Source organism: Myotis lucifugus, unplaced genomic scaffold, assembly GCF_000147115.1.
Source record: "Myotis lucifugus unplaced genomic scaffold, Myoluc2.0 scaffold_0, whole genome shotgun sequence".
NCBI classification, from domain to species: domain Eukaryota; kingdom Metazoa; phylum Chordata; class Mammalia; order Chiroptera; family Vespertilionidae; genus Myotis; species Myotis lucifugus.
This window is the reverse complement of record NW_005871048.1, coordinates 8916259-8932298: the sequence shown is the minus strand read 5'-3', so window position 1 is coordinate 8932298 and position 16040 is coordinate 8916259. Positions and strand designations below refer to the sequence as shown.

The 16040-nt window shown below is 46.1% G+C and overlaps 1 protein-coding gene across 2 annotated transcripts in view; it reads left to right on the top strand.

Annotated features, from left to right (window-relative positions):
- The first annotated feature begins 5101 nt into the window (after positions 1 to 5101).
- TNFAIP8 (TNF alpha induced protein 8) overlaps positions 5102 to 16040 on the top strand; it is a 65799-nt gene continuing 54860 nt past the window's right edge. The window contains exon 1 of one of the 2 annotated variants that reach the window (XM_006081115.3): positions 5102 to 5548. In XM_006081115.3, the coding sequence (XP_006081177.1) occupies positions 5536 to 5548 (13 nt within the window). In that variant the 5' untranslated portion in view covers positions 5102 to 5535. The remainder of the gene's footprint in view (positions 5549 to 16040) is intronic. The other variant, XM_023744757.1, reaches the window with a different exon arrangement.

Below are 16040 nucleotides of genomic sequence, written 5' to 3'. Positions count from 1 at the left end.
AAATGACACAATGGCAAAGCTCTCTGCCCTCGGCAGAGGGGACGGAGCTCAGACCTGCTTTGCGGGCATTCTCTGGAAAGTCGTCTTTCACAAAACCACCTTCTGCTACCTGCAAAGCGAGGGCGCAACAGAATCCAATGGACATGAGAACAGGAGACGCACAGATAAGAAGACAGCAGAGCTTGGGGAATGAGTGCCATCCAGACCAAGAGGAGGATTCATGATGACAGGATGACAGGTGGGGATGGGATCCAGAGAGGTCAACACAGAGAAGAAGGAGCGGGTTTGGCGATGCAGGGCAGGAGAGGAATTCAGCCTGGGAAATATCAAATGCTGCGTATTAACTAGAAATTCTAGAAATTTATAGAGACCTTTACTCTGAATCAGAGAGTTTTTCTTGGCAAATTGAGGGTTTAATTAATTGAATATTTTATTACTGGGGATCATGTTCAATTTCACACGAAGGTTTGCAGTGGAAGAATGCTATAAATGTCAAGACGCTGTTTTTACTCAGGTCAGGAGAAAATAAACCCCAGTCCAGCGCCAGCATAGTTATTGCAGCAGAGGCCCCGTGATTCTCTGCTCCGTATGCTGATGGTGGGTAAGTGTGAAGAGAGACGTGAGCCTGCATCACAGGAGACAGACGTGAGTGCTCATTCTGGAGTCCTAACACCGGCTCCCCCTGCAGCTGCACAGCCACGCAGCCAGCGGTGTGATTCCTGCGCCCGCCGTCGGCCTCCCTGGGCGGCCTCATTCTCTCGCTTGTGAAATGAGATTGGATATCAGAAGTCTGGCCAATACTGCAGTTAGGCGATTCTAAGAGAGAAAAGAGAAGGACAGTACTTTTGTGTTTGTTTCTGAGTAACATTTCATAAAATGTCTACTTGAAACACAGAAACACATTCCGTGTGGTAGCAAGGTCTGCGTCCCACACGTGTTTCCCGTGCAGCCCATTCGGGGGAGGCTGTGGATGACAGCTGGAACGATGACAGGCTTGAGAAGTCTCAGCCCAGCCCGGCCTTTGCTGCCAGCGCTGGCCCCCTGCAGCTCTGTTCACAGTTTAATTCGCTGCCAGGTGTCCTTTTCATTTTCCAGGCAGTTCCATATTTGTGCTTTCTGTCTGGTTAAACCAAGGACACGTTCATGATATGATATGAAGAGAGAAAAAGCCAACAGGTTTGGAGTAAGACGCACCTGGCATTGGGCTGAGGAGGAATATTAAATTTATGACGCTCAGTTTCCTCACCTGTGACCAGAGGGTGATGGAGCCCACCTCCCAGGGTTCTGACGAAGACTGAATGACCCCCGGGAGAGCGTCATGCATGCTGCCCAGCACCCAGCAGGTGCTCAGCCAGTGGGACTTCCCACCCTGGTGGAGGCATGAGCCCTGCACTTTTCTGCCCGTGCGAGGCCTCCTTGGGTGAGAGAGGGAAGGTCTGGCTCCGCCATCTCTGTGAGAATATCTATAAAACGCTCTGGAGCACCTTGTCATTCTCAGGCGGTCCTGCCTTCTTTCCTGCTTCACCGATGACGGCTTGTTCCTTGAAGAAGAGGAGAGGGACAAAGAGAAATTGACTCTAGGAGACTCTGGTGGGGCCACAGTTCCAGGGAGGCCCATAAGAGAGTGAAGGTGACTGAGAGTGCGGAAGAGGAGGGTCCAGAGAGGATGATGGGGAGTGGGGGAGGGGTTGCAGCTCAAACATAAAGAAAACACCACTACTCTAGGCAGCCCCTTATCATATCTTGCACCAGGGACGAGGGAGCGTCTTGGGAATGCCAAAGCAGGAAGGTCAAGGTGTTTCATAGACGTTTCCAGTTCTGCCTCTGAGGCTATAGAGTCCGACGAAATAAACAAACTAAGATATCTTTTTCATGCAGGCACATTTCATTATTCTTGTGGTGATTTTGCTGACTGTGTGGCCGATAAGGATGTAGGTGGCTATAAAGGAAGTATTTTTCTTGAGGTTTGTAATAAGCAGTCCATGAAACTGGGCCAGAGAGAGAGTGTGTGCTGTGGAGGTTGCTCTGGGAAGGGAGGGCCTAGCTCTTACGGCTTCTCTTCCCAGCCCTGCCTCATCCTGCAGAGCCCTGTGGAATATGCTGTTTGAGCTCTCTCCCTCTCTCTCTGCTAGTCTCTGGAAATTGGGATTGCCACCAACTTTCACTGGGTGTGAGGACAGCAAAATGATTCAAGCAATAGTGCCCTGCTCGGAGGAGATGCCTAGATGATGTGCTGATAACGAATGCCCACGGAAGAGGAGGATCTGGTTTTCTCATAGCCGCCGTCAGTCCCGTGGTTGCTGATAGGTGGAAAAGATATCAGATAAAGTGGACCCAGACTTCCCTAATGAAGGCCCATACAGTATCACCGTGAAGCTCTGGGTGCCTCTGTCACAGGCAATGCCAGTTGTACTCCCAGGGGTGCGGTCTGGGGGCTCCCTGCTTCAGCTGCAGAGCTGTGCTCCTCAGAAAAGGATGGAGAGCCACGTGTACCTGGTATTCCTGACCATAAGTTCCCCTAACAGAGCTGGATCTGGGCAGATTTCTGGTCACTGGGCCACCAGGCAGTGCTGGGGTCCAACCCCAGCAGGTCCAGGGGTCCCCAAAGGTGTGGACGGAGTCGGCGAAGAAGGAATGACACGAAGACAGCATTCAGTTGATCAGCAGCCTAGCCAGGATCTCCAGCCAAGTTCTGTCTAGGTTCTCCAGCGAAGTTCTGGCTAGGATCTCCAGCAAAGTTCTGGTGTTTATTGTCTTGTTACATCTGTATTTATACCAGTTGATTTTAATCCTGTCAATTTCTATTGCAAAGGTTAGGGCGTTTCTTATCTCCATTCCAGGGAGTAAAGATTATGTAGCTTAAGCGTGATTGTTTGTAGTTAAAGTGATTAACTACCCGCCTGGCACTTAGTTAAGGGGTTTTATCCCCTCCCTAACTTCAGGGAGAAATCCCTACCTGGGGAAACAACCTTTCTCGGAGAGGTGACCTTGGTTAAAACACATAGCGCTAAGCGAAGCAAACATATTAAGAACAGTATGCTATATACGCCAGGTCCCTTGAAACATATGCTGTGCAGATGTTTCTTTCCTGCAGCGACTGTGTCAAGCAGCAAGGATGGACTGGCTTCCGGCAAGGCAGGGTTTCTAGGGCTGGCAGTCCCTGCTGCCTCCTCTGCCCTCCCAGCCTCAGGTGCGGTGATGCCTCTGCATTGGCCACCAGAACGGTTGATCCTTGGATCTTCTGAGACTGTTCCAATTTGCAAGTCCTAGGGAAGCATGGAAGAGCTGTATTCATATCCACAAAGGCAGCCGAAGAGAGTTAGGTACTTTTCACATAAGGCTAATCTGTGAATTTTGACTGTTTCACAAATCTCCCTGACCTTTAGCCCCGGTCTATGATTCTTCTTTCTTCCCACATAAAGTAGGATGACCAGAATATAGAATTACAACTGCCGGGGCAGCTTAAAACAGCAGGCTTTGAATAGATCTGAGCATGTAAGACCCAGGCATTCTGGTCTCAAGGACAAGAAGAGGGAGGGATGTCTTAAGGAAATGATCCCCTGCCCGATTGGTAGCCCATCCAGATGTGCTGATGTGTAGTTGTTTTTATGGGATGCTGTACCACTCTTCCTCCAGCAGCCCCTCCCACAGCTGTACTTTGCTGCTCCTTCCTCTCCCATTGGTAGTGGACCGAGTGGTTCCTGGTAGCCACCTAGCCATGCAGCTACCTCCGGGGATACATTTTAAGGAAATGTGAGAGGCCCGTCCATCTGGTTATTTCTGCTCTTTGCACATTGTAACTTACCCTTGGACTTGCAACTGAATCAGGGTTTGGGAAGTCCTTGTGCTTTGGAAACTTGCACTTCCAGGGGGAGTATTCTCTTGGCATCTTCTTTGACCCTTAGTCCCTGATGAATTCCTAGCATTAAGGAGCCCGTCAGAATTTGGGATGATAACACAAAGACACGTAAAAGGGTGGTTTCTAGGGTGTAAAATTCAAACCATTATGAGTTAGTCACATGATACCGTAGGCTAAAGAAAATAAGAAATGTATAGTATGTTTGGAAGTTGATGTTGATTTGATATCTTTTTCAGCCTTCTCTCCAAATTAGTAGTGGGCATCAATGAACCGAGCCCACTAGATCCAGCACACTTGACTATTGCCTTTCACTAGGTATCTTTTCTGCTGAGTCCCTGGTAGGCTCAAGGCAAAGTGTTATTGCTTCAGTGGATAAAAATAAAATCAAGAAACTGACAGGTAGTAGAGGTAAGACAGATAAGTCACTGTAGTAATATAAGGACAACGTGAGTAGGTGCCCAGAAAGTGTTATCAGAATGCTCCAGGGAGCTGCCATGGGGTTGAAGGAGGACACTGAAATCCTACACAGGTGGAGGGGATACTCAGAAAAAGGGTTCAGGGAGGTGGTGCACTTGAAGCACATCAGGCAGGATCTTACGTGGTGGGGATGGGAAAGGGAAGGATTTGTGGGTGGTGATGACTGTCAGAGCGCCGGTAAGTACATAAGCATCTAAAGTTCTATTCAATAGTGCCTGTGCGTATATCTGTGTGTATGTGTGTATATATTGTGTGTGTCTAGGTACAGTCAGATGTACATTTTATTTTATTTTTGTAAATATATTTGTATTGATTTTAGAGAGGAAGGGAGAGGGAGAAAGAGAGAGAAACATCAGTGATTAGAGAATCACTGATCGGCTGCCTCCTGTACACCCAACACTGGGGATCAAGCCCACAACCTGGGCATGTGCCCTGATCAGGAATCGAACCATGACCTCCTGGTTCATAGGTTGGTGCTTCACCACTGAGCCACACCAGCTGGGCTTTTTAAAAAATAAAAACCTTATATTCTCTTCAAAAATGAAAGACCGAAGATTTTAAGTAGAAGCATTGCCCAAACTCTGTTCTCTAGTTCTGAGAACAAGAATACCTCCGAGCAGTACTTCCTATTAATAGACATTCATGTTTATACTGGCCAGGTAGGAATGAGGTGTTTTTTGATTTTCTTTTGTCCAGGCATCTATGATTGGGGCTACTCCCTTTTTTTAAAAGTATGTTGAAACATTAGACTTCCTGTTTCTGCTTGATTTTGAAAATACCTCCTGCTCGCCTATCACAGGTAATCTCTGTGTTCTTGTGTAGCCGTGGTTTACAGGTAGCAAGTGCAGGCAGCAACCAGTCCCTCCTCACTGGGATGTGGAGATCTATCTGGAGTCACAATTAAAGGCTACCGAATGCATTCCACTACAGGTGACGAAACCCAGCTCCCAGAATAACAAGCAGGACAACTTTTAAAGTGACTGTTGTTGACCAGTGTCTTCTGTGCATTTGCGTGGTAAGCTCACGGTGGATTTTTCTAAAGGACGGTATAGATTTTTCTGAATTACTCTCGGGAAGGACGGACTCTTCCTGAGGTTGAGACAGATGCCATAGAATACAACAGGGTGGCTGTGTGCGTTCCTCCGGTTGGTGTGACTCTGCCAAGACTCTGTGAGGCTGTCCTGATTGACAGGGAGAAAATGCTGAGACTAGGTGAGTTAAAACTGCCCTCACACTAACTTGGATTTAATGTGCGTGACGGAACCTGGTGGAGAGTTCAGATGACTAAGTAACCTGGTGTTGTCTACAAGGGAATGACTTTTGGTGGCAGCTTTAAAGTGGTTGTGTTCAACGAATCATGGCTTTTCTTTTGCTGTGACTCTGGGTGTGGAGAACTGGTATTAAGCTGAGGGAGGTTTGACTATTGTGGGTGGAAAAAATGGCATCTATAATTTGCATGTAGACAGTTTCATTTGTAGACAAATGAAGACTTGAGATGTTTCAGAGATGGGGCTCTGAAAAGATTGAATAGCTTTTTCACTTAAAGTTTCTTCTTTTTTTTATAATTTCCACAAGTTTATTAACTCTAAGGCATCTCCGGTTGCCAGTGGTCTGGTAGTGGCAGTAACGCCATGTGATGGCTGCAAACTCAAGGATGTTTATTTCTGTTCTCCCATTGTGTAGATGTTTGTCAGAAGATCCCTGCTACCATTTCCTCTAACAGCCAATAAGCAATTTTACCCTATATATAAGCCCTTCTTGTACTTTTAAAATACACCTAGGCTTGTTTTCAGCCATATTGAATGCTTCTACAAGTGTACTTAATTTTGTTAAGGCAAATTTGGAAAGTTTTTGAGGATTGAAATAAAGAGAGCATTTATACAATTTTTTCAAGTTTACGTATAATATTTATTGAAGTTTATCTAGAATTTTCCTGGTCAAAAAACTTTCTGGAGCTTAAATTGAATGTTAGAAAGGAACTGAAAGTGTGAAGACCTAGGTGGGCGTTAATAGATCTAGATTCTTGACTCATTAACTGAATGCTTGTCAGCTAAGACTATTATTTCCTAGACCCATGACTTCTTCTGTGATACAGAATGTGGTCACCGGCAGGCACATCCTTTGTGTTCAATGTTCATTTGCCTACCAGATGCCTGGAGCTGTGCACGTGATTCTCTGTCAGCTTTCTCTCTATACGCATATAGGCATATTCTATCTGATATATAAAAATGGTTCTGTGTCTATGACTGTATATCATGGCACATATGCAGTTGGGATCAGAGCCAAGTTTGGCTGGGAAGGTTTTATAGAAGAAGGGGATTTTGGGTAGGGTTCCAAAGGGATGGGGAGTTATATACTTTGGCAGAAAGAAGCATACATAAAGCTTCCAAGGCTGGAGTAAGTCAAACACATTCGGGAATAAGCATGAACCATTTCAGAGCAAGTGATACATTACTGGTTGAAGAAAGCCAGGGCTGAATGTGAAAAGGCAAGGGGATGAGTGTGGGAGAGAACGGGGGTGGGGGTGGGGGGACTGTGGGAGCTTCTCTAGTCCATGTTGCTGGTAAATGTCACCCTTGGATACCAGCACCCTGGCCATGTTGCCATCTAGTGGAACTGGCCCAGATGCACACGGGAGCATCACCCACCTCTTCTCACTTTAGGTCAAATTAATAGTGTGGTATTGGAGGTAGGGAAGCTTACTGCTCTTTCCGCCAGGGTATTTTAGATGAAGAATTAGCCCAAGGAGATGGATGTAACCATGTTCTCCAAAATTATATTAATTTTGCCTTAGGGAAAAAATGGAGCTGAATACCAATAAATATATTTAAATATATAGAACACATTTATCAAATATAAATAATTTCCCATACATAACAATTGCTGAGAGTGCAGGGCATACATGGCCCTTTGGCTCAGGGCATGGAGCGTGTGGAACCCAGCATTGGAGGAGTTCTGCAGCGGAGTGAAGGCATAGCCCATCTGGCTCTGGGCTGGCTTGTTATTTCATGTGGTTACAGAGTCCATCCTAGTACAGTGGTGAAAGAGGAGAGCCCTTGACATGGACCCCAGAGCCCACAGACCTCAGAGCTGGAAGATACTGTAAAGAGCTGTACTTAGCCTGGCCAGTGTGGCTCAGCAGTTGAGCATCGACCCAGGAACTGGGAAGTCGCGGGTTCGACTCCTAGTCAGGGCACATGCCCGGGTTGCGGACTCACTCCCCAGTGAGGGGCATGCGAGAGTCAGCCAATCGATGATGTTCCTCTCTCATCGATGTTTCTATCTCTCTATCTCTCTCCCTTCCTCTCTCTCTAAAAAAAATCAACTTTAAAAAAACATAAAAAACAAACAAACAAAAAGAGCTATACCTGCCCTCCCTTCCACCCATCCAGGCATGTGTCCATTCACCAAAACTTACTGAATTCCTGTTATGTACCAGGCACTCTTCCAGGTACCAGGGAAATGCCAGTGAACAAAGCAGATAGAAGTCCCTGCCCTTAGAGAGACAACCTTCTGGATAATAAGCAAGCAAATAAGTAGAACATTCAGAGGTAGAGCAGGGGAAGCTAGATCAAAGGAAAACTAAGCTAAGATTTATGTTAGCTACAGCTTTTAAAACAAGGTAATAAGGCTTTTCCTATGGCACACTTTTCTAGCTACCTCTGGCCTTTGGCACCTGTATCCTTGATTTTTCTTTTTTTACTAGAGGCCCGGTGCATGAAATTTGTGCATGGGGGTGGGCATCCCTCAGCCTGGCCTGCACCTTCTCGCAATCTGGGACCCCTCGGACATCCCTCTCGCAATCTGGGACCAATGGCTCCTAACCGCTCACCTGCCTGCCTGATCACCCCTAACCACTCTGCCTGGCTGCCTGATCGCCCCTAACCGCCTCTGCCTACTGCCTGATTGCCCCGATCCACTCTGCCTGCCTTCTTGATCACCTCTTACCACTCTGCTGCCTGCCTGAATACCCCTAACTGCTTGCCTGCCTGCCTGATCACCCCTAACTGCCTCTGCCTCAGCCCCTACCACAACAGCTTCATCCAGAAGGACGTCCGGAATGATGTTCGGAAGGTCGTTCAGCTGTCTGGTCTAATTAGCATATTATGCTTTTATTATTATAGATATGTTCTGTATTTTTTAAAATATATGAAATATATATATATGTATGTTATGTGGGATACTGTTAATGGAAAAGGAAGGACAAGATTTCTTTTAAGTGAAAGGGGGATAGGATTGTTTTGTGTGTGTGTGCGTGGGGGCGGGGGGAGGATTTGCTATCGTGTGTCCTCACTGAGAATGTTGAGAATGTGCTATTAGATTCATCTGAAAGATGTGAGGAAGCCAGGCCTGTGAGTATCCTGGGGAAGAGCATTCTGGGCAGAGGGAGAACAGATGCAAAGGCCCTGAGGTGGGAATGGGTGTGGTATTCCAGGAAAGGCCAAAGGGCTGATATGAGGAGGGGAGATGAGCCAGACAGGTGGTGAGGAACCAGAATAGGTGGCACCTTGTGGACAGTTATAATGAATTGACTTTTACCGGGCAGGAGATGGGCTAGTGTAATCTACTAATTTTACAAATGAAATGTAGGACAACGAAGAAGTCAACTCAGGTGTCCATGGTTATTCAGCGTCCTAGTGCCAGAGCTGGGATGAGAACCTACCTCTGACCCCAGCATTCTTCCCACCACCCTGCTGCTTGGTGGGACGTGGGCCACATACCGGCCCAAACTTCCAGGTGCAGTGGCTCCTCCAGCAGCTGTTGCAGCGGTTCATTCTGGTTGTTCCCCAGTGTGTCCTGCCCACCTTACAGAGGACCCGCTGCAAACACAAGAAAGGGTCAGACCTCTCATCTCCGAGGAGTCCCCTGCCAAATATTGCCTTTCTTTGTTTTGATCTGGAGATAAATCCTTCTGGTTTTCTAAATACTATAATCTCATAAACCAGAATCTACAATCTTCTAAAGCCTCCCTACGTTCATTGCTAAGTTACTTGGATACAGTTAACACAAGATAAGAGTGACTGATGGTTATTAAATGCAGTTTGACCTGGACAATTTTTGCTCAACATTCTTTGTCTTCTTGCTTTACTGTGAGTCAGTTCAAGCCTTTGTTTTTCTTCCATTCCTTTAAATCTTATGACTGTTGTCCTCTGGACACAGGCCAAATCTTCTAATTTCACTTTCTGTCGAAGGTCGGACTAGTGCTAAGTATTGAGAAAAATAACTCTTTGCTTACCTGAGTCATCCCCTCTCCTCTAGTCACCCATGGCCTGTACTCTGTGGACAGAGTAACGCGAGGTATTGGTGTAAGGTCGTCCCATCTTGTGGAGAGAACTAAGTCATCCCTGACTCTCTTGCCTCTTCTGTCCCTTTTTCCCATTATGGATACCTCAAGATTTACATTAGCATCTTAATTTGCATTTAGAATTGTATAGCCCTTTTTCTGTGTGTTTTTTTATGTTCACTTGTATACGTTGTCTATAAATGAGCTCTCAAATCCTGGGGTTAACATTGATTGGCGTCCTTTGGTATCAGTACTTCCAGTAGTTAGTTCTTCATCTACCCCTAGAGCATGAGGGCGAAGACCCCCACAGTCCTTTGCTTGTGGTCTTTGGGAGAGTTGTCCTCGCTGGCTTTGGGGAGAACCTGAGGAGGAGTGCTTGCTGGGGGAAATTCTGTGATCAAAACTCAGGACAACAAAGCAAATGCAGAATTATTTACCTGGGGGTTGCTACCAGCAGCAAGGAGGCCTTAAGAAAACTTGACAAGAAACATTTCTTCATTTCCAGCTTATGAACAAGTGTTTGCTACATGTGGGTGGTGGACCCCGAGAGTGTTCAGTTACAGGTGCCTGCAAAGACAGCCTGATTAAAATGCCGACCGATTTCCCCAGCTTCCAGCTTCCAGAAAGTCATTCTGTTAGAATTCAATGTTTCGGCTGTAAGACTGCTGAGTGGAAGTGCAGGAATGCAGTGAGCTGTGCACTGGGTGCCTTCCTCAAAGCAACCCCAGGTGGACTTCGGCATATCCTAAGGCAAAAAGCTGGCCTGATCCTAATAGCCCAGTGCTGCCTGTTCCTACTTAATAAGTTCCTACCCTTCACAAATGTGTCCCTGAGCGCCTTACCACACACCCTTGGTTCCTGGGACAAATCCCAGGGCAGGCCTGACCTGGCTCCTGGCTCCTGGCTCCACATTAGTCTGGAGCTTTTGCACACCTTTGCCTACCTTACAAGTCTTGCCCTGCCTCCTGTCAGGAAGGTGGCCACCCCTTTGTGGCAAAGATATCCCCACACAGGCCCCTCAGGAAGCCCATCGGGGATGGTGGGCAGTATCATGCTGGGAGTGGAGGAGGGAGCCCAAGGAGTCTGGGCCTGTCTCTCAGGCTCTCCTCCCTGCCTGTGCCGCTGAGATTTCTCAGCAAACCCCCCTCCCCTGGGGGCATGGCTGTCAGTTACCTTTGCCATGGGACAGGCAAGCCTTGGCCTTGCAGGAGAGGGGCTTCCAGACTGCGCTCTGGCCTTTGTTGGCGGCGAGCTTGAGGAAATGGAGAAGAATGGGCTGGTCATGTGGTGAAGCCGGCAGCAACATTAGAAGTCCTCGTTAGCTGCACAGGATGTTATATCAGTTAGGGCTCTTATGCAAGAGAGAGAAACCCAGTGTAGACTGGCTCGTACGAAAGAGAATTTTTTATTAGCTTACATAACTAGAATGAGTTTTGATTTAGCAGTTCAGTGATGGCAAGAACCCATTTCTTTCCAGTCTGCCCTCTGTGGTTGAATTTCATCCTCAGCTCGCTTCTGTCCTGGTGGTTAGATGTCTGCAGCAATTCTAACTTCATATCCGCAACACTCCGTCCAGAGGGAGAGAGAACTGACTTCCGGTGGCTCTATCACAGGAGTGAGTGACCTTTTCTAGAAGCCCCAGAAAATTTCTGGTGTTTCATTGACTCACACTGGGCCATCTGCTCAGTCTTAAGCCAGTTTACTGACTATAGAATGTGCTGTGTTGATTGGCTTAGGCTGGATTGCCTAAACCAATCACTATATGGCTAAGGGGATGGGAATACTATGTCTGAGTTAAAATGGTCAGGGCTTTCCGGCCGGTGTGGCTCAGTGGTTGAGTATCAACCTATGAACCAGGAGGTCTTGGTTCAATTCCCAGTCAGGGCACATGCCTGGGTTGTGGGCTCGATCCCCAATAGGGGGCAAGCAGGAGGCAGCTGATTGTTGATTCTCTCTCATCATTGATGCTTCTATCCTTCTCTCCCCCTCTCTTCTTTCTGAAATCAATAAAAACATTAAAAAGTTAAAAAATAAAACGGTCAGGACTGAACCTGAGAGCTAGGGGTGAGGGTAGTTTCCCCCTCAAACAGCACAATGCAGAGGAGGGGGGACGGCAGTGATGGCTGGTCAGCTACAGTGTCTGACACAGGCTTCCGTTCACTGTTTTTTCTCTGTTGCTTCTGGTGACTGGCTATGATATAACACTGTGAGCGGAGCCCTGCATATTGGATTCCACCCTCACTCCCCAAGACAATGACACAGATACTATCAGGGAGACCAAGGACACATACTCCAGGAACTGCGGATCAGGAAGGGAAATTCTCAAAAGTTGATAAAGTATCCCCAAGGTACCTTAGACCTGGTCTGGTAAACATTGAACAATGAGAACAAGAACTAGAGAAAATTATTACAGGCAACCTTTAACCTATAGTAATTATAAGTCCCCACAAAACACTTAAGTCCAATACCATTTTTCTTTTAAAACAGTGTAATACGGCCATATGTCCCTGTAAAGCAGCAGTTCTCAACCTGTGGGTCGCGACCCCTTTGGGGGTCAAATGACCCTTTCACAGGGGTCGCCTAAGACCACCGGAAAACACATATATAATTACATAATGTTTTGTGATTAATCACTATGCTTTAATTATGTTCAATTTGTAACAATGAAATTGGGGGTCACCACAACATGAGGAACTATATTAAAGGGTCGTGGCATTAGGAAGGTTGAGAACCACTGCTGAAAAGAATATCCCTACCTTGTATAGATATGAGCATAATTGCTAAAGTTGATTATTTTACCTATTTTAATTGGTATTACCAAGCTCTGCATAATATAAAGACTTTGAAGCTGCACACGAACAAACAAAACAGGGCAGTCAGTCCTATGGGGCTTGATTTCATTTACCCCAGACGAGACTCCTAGGAGACTGCTGTCTGGGCAGGGAAGGACTGGGACAAGTTCAGAGGGCTCTTGAGGCGTGAGAAACATGGTGATACAAAGGAAACCGCCACTTTTGTCATGAGTAAGTTGGAGCAGAAGAGCAAGCAGTTTATCTTTGCAGATGAAATTCATGATTAGGGTACAAGATTACAAACTTAGAGCCTGTCTCCAGCCAGGAAATATTCCCTGCCGTGCCCCTGCGGGAAATACATGCACAGAGGCCAACCAGGGCAGAGGAGCCTTTCCTTATGGGTGGGCTTTGACTGAATCCTAACGATGACCTTGAGTGAGCTAGCTAGACTCTCCATGTGCCAGAAATCAAATCCAGGAATTCTGGGCTGGATTGCAAAAGGACATTGGTGCTTAAATGCATGCTATGTCCCAGGGCAGCTGGCTGCAGAGGACACCTCCACAGTGGAGGTCTCGGACATCTAGTTCTAGTCCCTGTGAAGACACTTGTAGGACAAACCTTTGAGCATGTCCTATCAACTTGCTCAGCCTAATTTCTCATTCATGACCAAGTGTGAGGAATAAAGAAATAAAATGAGAGGGTGTGATAGGAAGTGTAATAAGGAACTGAGATGGGGTTGAAGTAGGGACTTAAATCCTCTGTGCCAGGACAGACAGACAGACAGACAGATGATGGCACAGTGTATTGCATGCTGCAGATGTCTTAAATAGCCACCAAGTGGCTGAATGGCTGATTGCCCCAAGTTGAGTGTCATTTTTTGGACACTACAGATACTGCAGTACAGCCACAGCTCCCTGAATAGCAGGGTTGTTTCCTTTGCCAAGCCCAGCTTGGATTGGATTTTGGCTGCCAGGCTCGTGTTCTGTGACATCCAGATGTCAGGGATCTTGTGGGATCAGTGTACATGAGGCGAGATCAGAGAGTGACTCTGGCAGATACTTCTGTTAAAAAGTGGTTTCAAAGCCATGGTCACATGGCTGATTCTGAGACTGATGAGCCCCACCGGTGTTTTTGGTTTCCTCTTTTGCTAAGAGTCTGATTGCCAGTGGTGTTGCATGCTATTGTGGTTTATCGTTTTTCAGCCATCCTATTGCTCAATAATCCACATGTGCTCCACTCTGAAACGGTTAACACCGGAGCTCTACCTGAATAGGAGAGAAGTTATTTGTTTATTCTTATTATCAGTTTATATAAACCAGTGGTCCCAAACTCAAATATCTGCAGGAACCAGGCAAGAAATACGACTGTGTACGTAAATGGTGCTTTGTCTGATCAGGGGCCTGTAGCCAACTTGCAGAGAATGGGTCCCATCTAAAGGCATTAAAGTTCAGGTGAAAAACAAAACGTATCCGGCCCAAGAAAACCCTGTGAACTGGATTCAGACCTAAGGTTATCAATTTGTGATTCCTGGGCCATCTCATCTGACTAATCAGCTATCGTTGTTATGTTTGCTCAGCTTCAGAGATGCCAGATTTTATGAATGTGAGCCTTTTGTAATTTTGTTTTTATAACACATTTCAGCTTTTTAACTTAGATTAAAAGACTGACTATTGTTGGGATAAGTGGTAAAAACCATAATTTTTACCCACAAATTGGAAATACTTCAAAAGAAATAATGTCCTCATGAAAATCATTTCTTTGGTGCATGGCCATTGGAGGTTGAATCAATTTGGAGAAGCAGAGATCGAAATCTCAATCAAAACAATTCTGAGGGTTTTACATCATTAAAAAAATTGCATCACTAAAGATAAGGAACCCCAAGCATTTGAAACATATACTTCTGCCCTGGAAGTTGTCTGCTGAGTATATACACTCCTTTTTGCCTTTTCTTACTGTTAGCAGGGGTGGGGTTAGTGACCAGGGTGGAATTGGAAGTGGGACAAGCTTTCTCAAACTTCCAGCCCACCCTACACTTCTACCATGAGTGCCATGAGTGAACAAATAAACCAGGGAGTTCATTTATTCTTAGATGTTAGTCACCCATGGGACTTTCTGCCAAGGGATGCTTGGATTTTTAAAAGAATCTGATGGTAGAACAGAAAATAGGGCTTAGTCCACAGTACCACGTCTCCAACGAGAGTACTTCCTGTCGTGCTGAGAAGATGATTGGAGGGTTGAGAGCCTCCCAGGTAACGCCTTATGTTGCCTTGCTTCCGGTAAGGCCCACTGGACTAGCACGAGCCACTGAGCATGGAGTGGGGTTCAGCTTCATTCTGTTTTAGTTACATTATTCAAACTCACATCAGAGTCCATGCAAATTACTGCAAATGTGTTTCTGTAAGGGACTGATGGCACCCAGCTTCCCTGTGTCTGGTGCTGGCTGGTGGGAGAGTTCTGGGAATTTAAATATGCCTTCAGCAAAGAGACTAAAAACTGTGCTGAAGTTGTGTTCTTTTGACAGTGCTTTCTCTTCAGGGTGCTCTCAACTTGTTTCTTTCAGTGAGACTTTATCAGCCACTAGTCCACCAGTCCTTTCTGGAACTCCATGCACTTTGGCTTCTGCCACCAGTCATGTTACTAAATTGTCTTCCTCAAAGCTCCCCAGTGACCACCTGGTCATCATATCCATTGGCCTTTACTTTAGCCTTTCTTTCTGACTGGTGAGTCTTTCACCCATGGACTATTACACATGCTGCTAACTCTACCTGGAACCATTCTTTCTTCTTTTCCCCCTCACCTCCTCTTCCTTGGCTAATTCCTGATCCTCAAGTCTTAGCTTCTTTCAGGAAGCCTTTCATGATGACTCCCTTCCCCAGGTTTGGTTTATGAACTTGTCCTATGAGCCTTCATAGCACTCCATACTTTTCTGCTGTTGTACTTATCATACTATATTTTGTCATACTCTATTTTAGTTAGTGTCCTCCCTTCTTCCCCGCTGTGCTATGGACTCTGTGAGGACAGGTACCGTGGTGGTTTTATCTATACCATGTGCCTTGTGCCTATACATGGCAGATGCTCAATAAATATTTGCAGAATGAACTACCTAAATGACGATGACATCTGAACAGTGACGTCTACATTTCCTGTAGAGCGGACAATGAAGCCCTGGTTTCCTCCATCAACCTTTGGTTCTTCCTAAGACCTCCAGTCAGAATATGTTAGATATTGTCAATAAAGAGCAGCTTCTGTCCCTGAGGAGGAAGGTGGCTTTCAGGAAACCCAGGCCATTCACATTTAGCCACTTCATGACTAGGGAGCAACTCTGTGCATTGCTTATGTTAAACAGTGATGGCTACCTGTCAATGAAACCAAAAGAGAGATGAGTTCTAAGGGTTCTGACTACCAACAGAGTGGGTAACACATCGTTCAGGAGACCAGGCTAATGGGTGATAATGATTTTACCATCATCGTGGAGAAAGAATCTGAATATAACTGATTGGCAACAATAGGGAAACATATACTAAGAGTTAGAGGGACTGATAAATGCTGTGTAGCTATAAAACTGTGTAGACAGTACTGTACTTTCTGGGCCATGTAAGGAATTTCCAAGGTAATTTTAACAATGTGC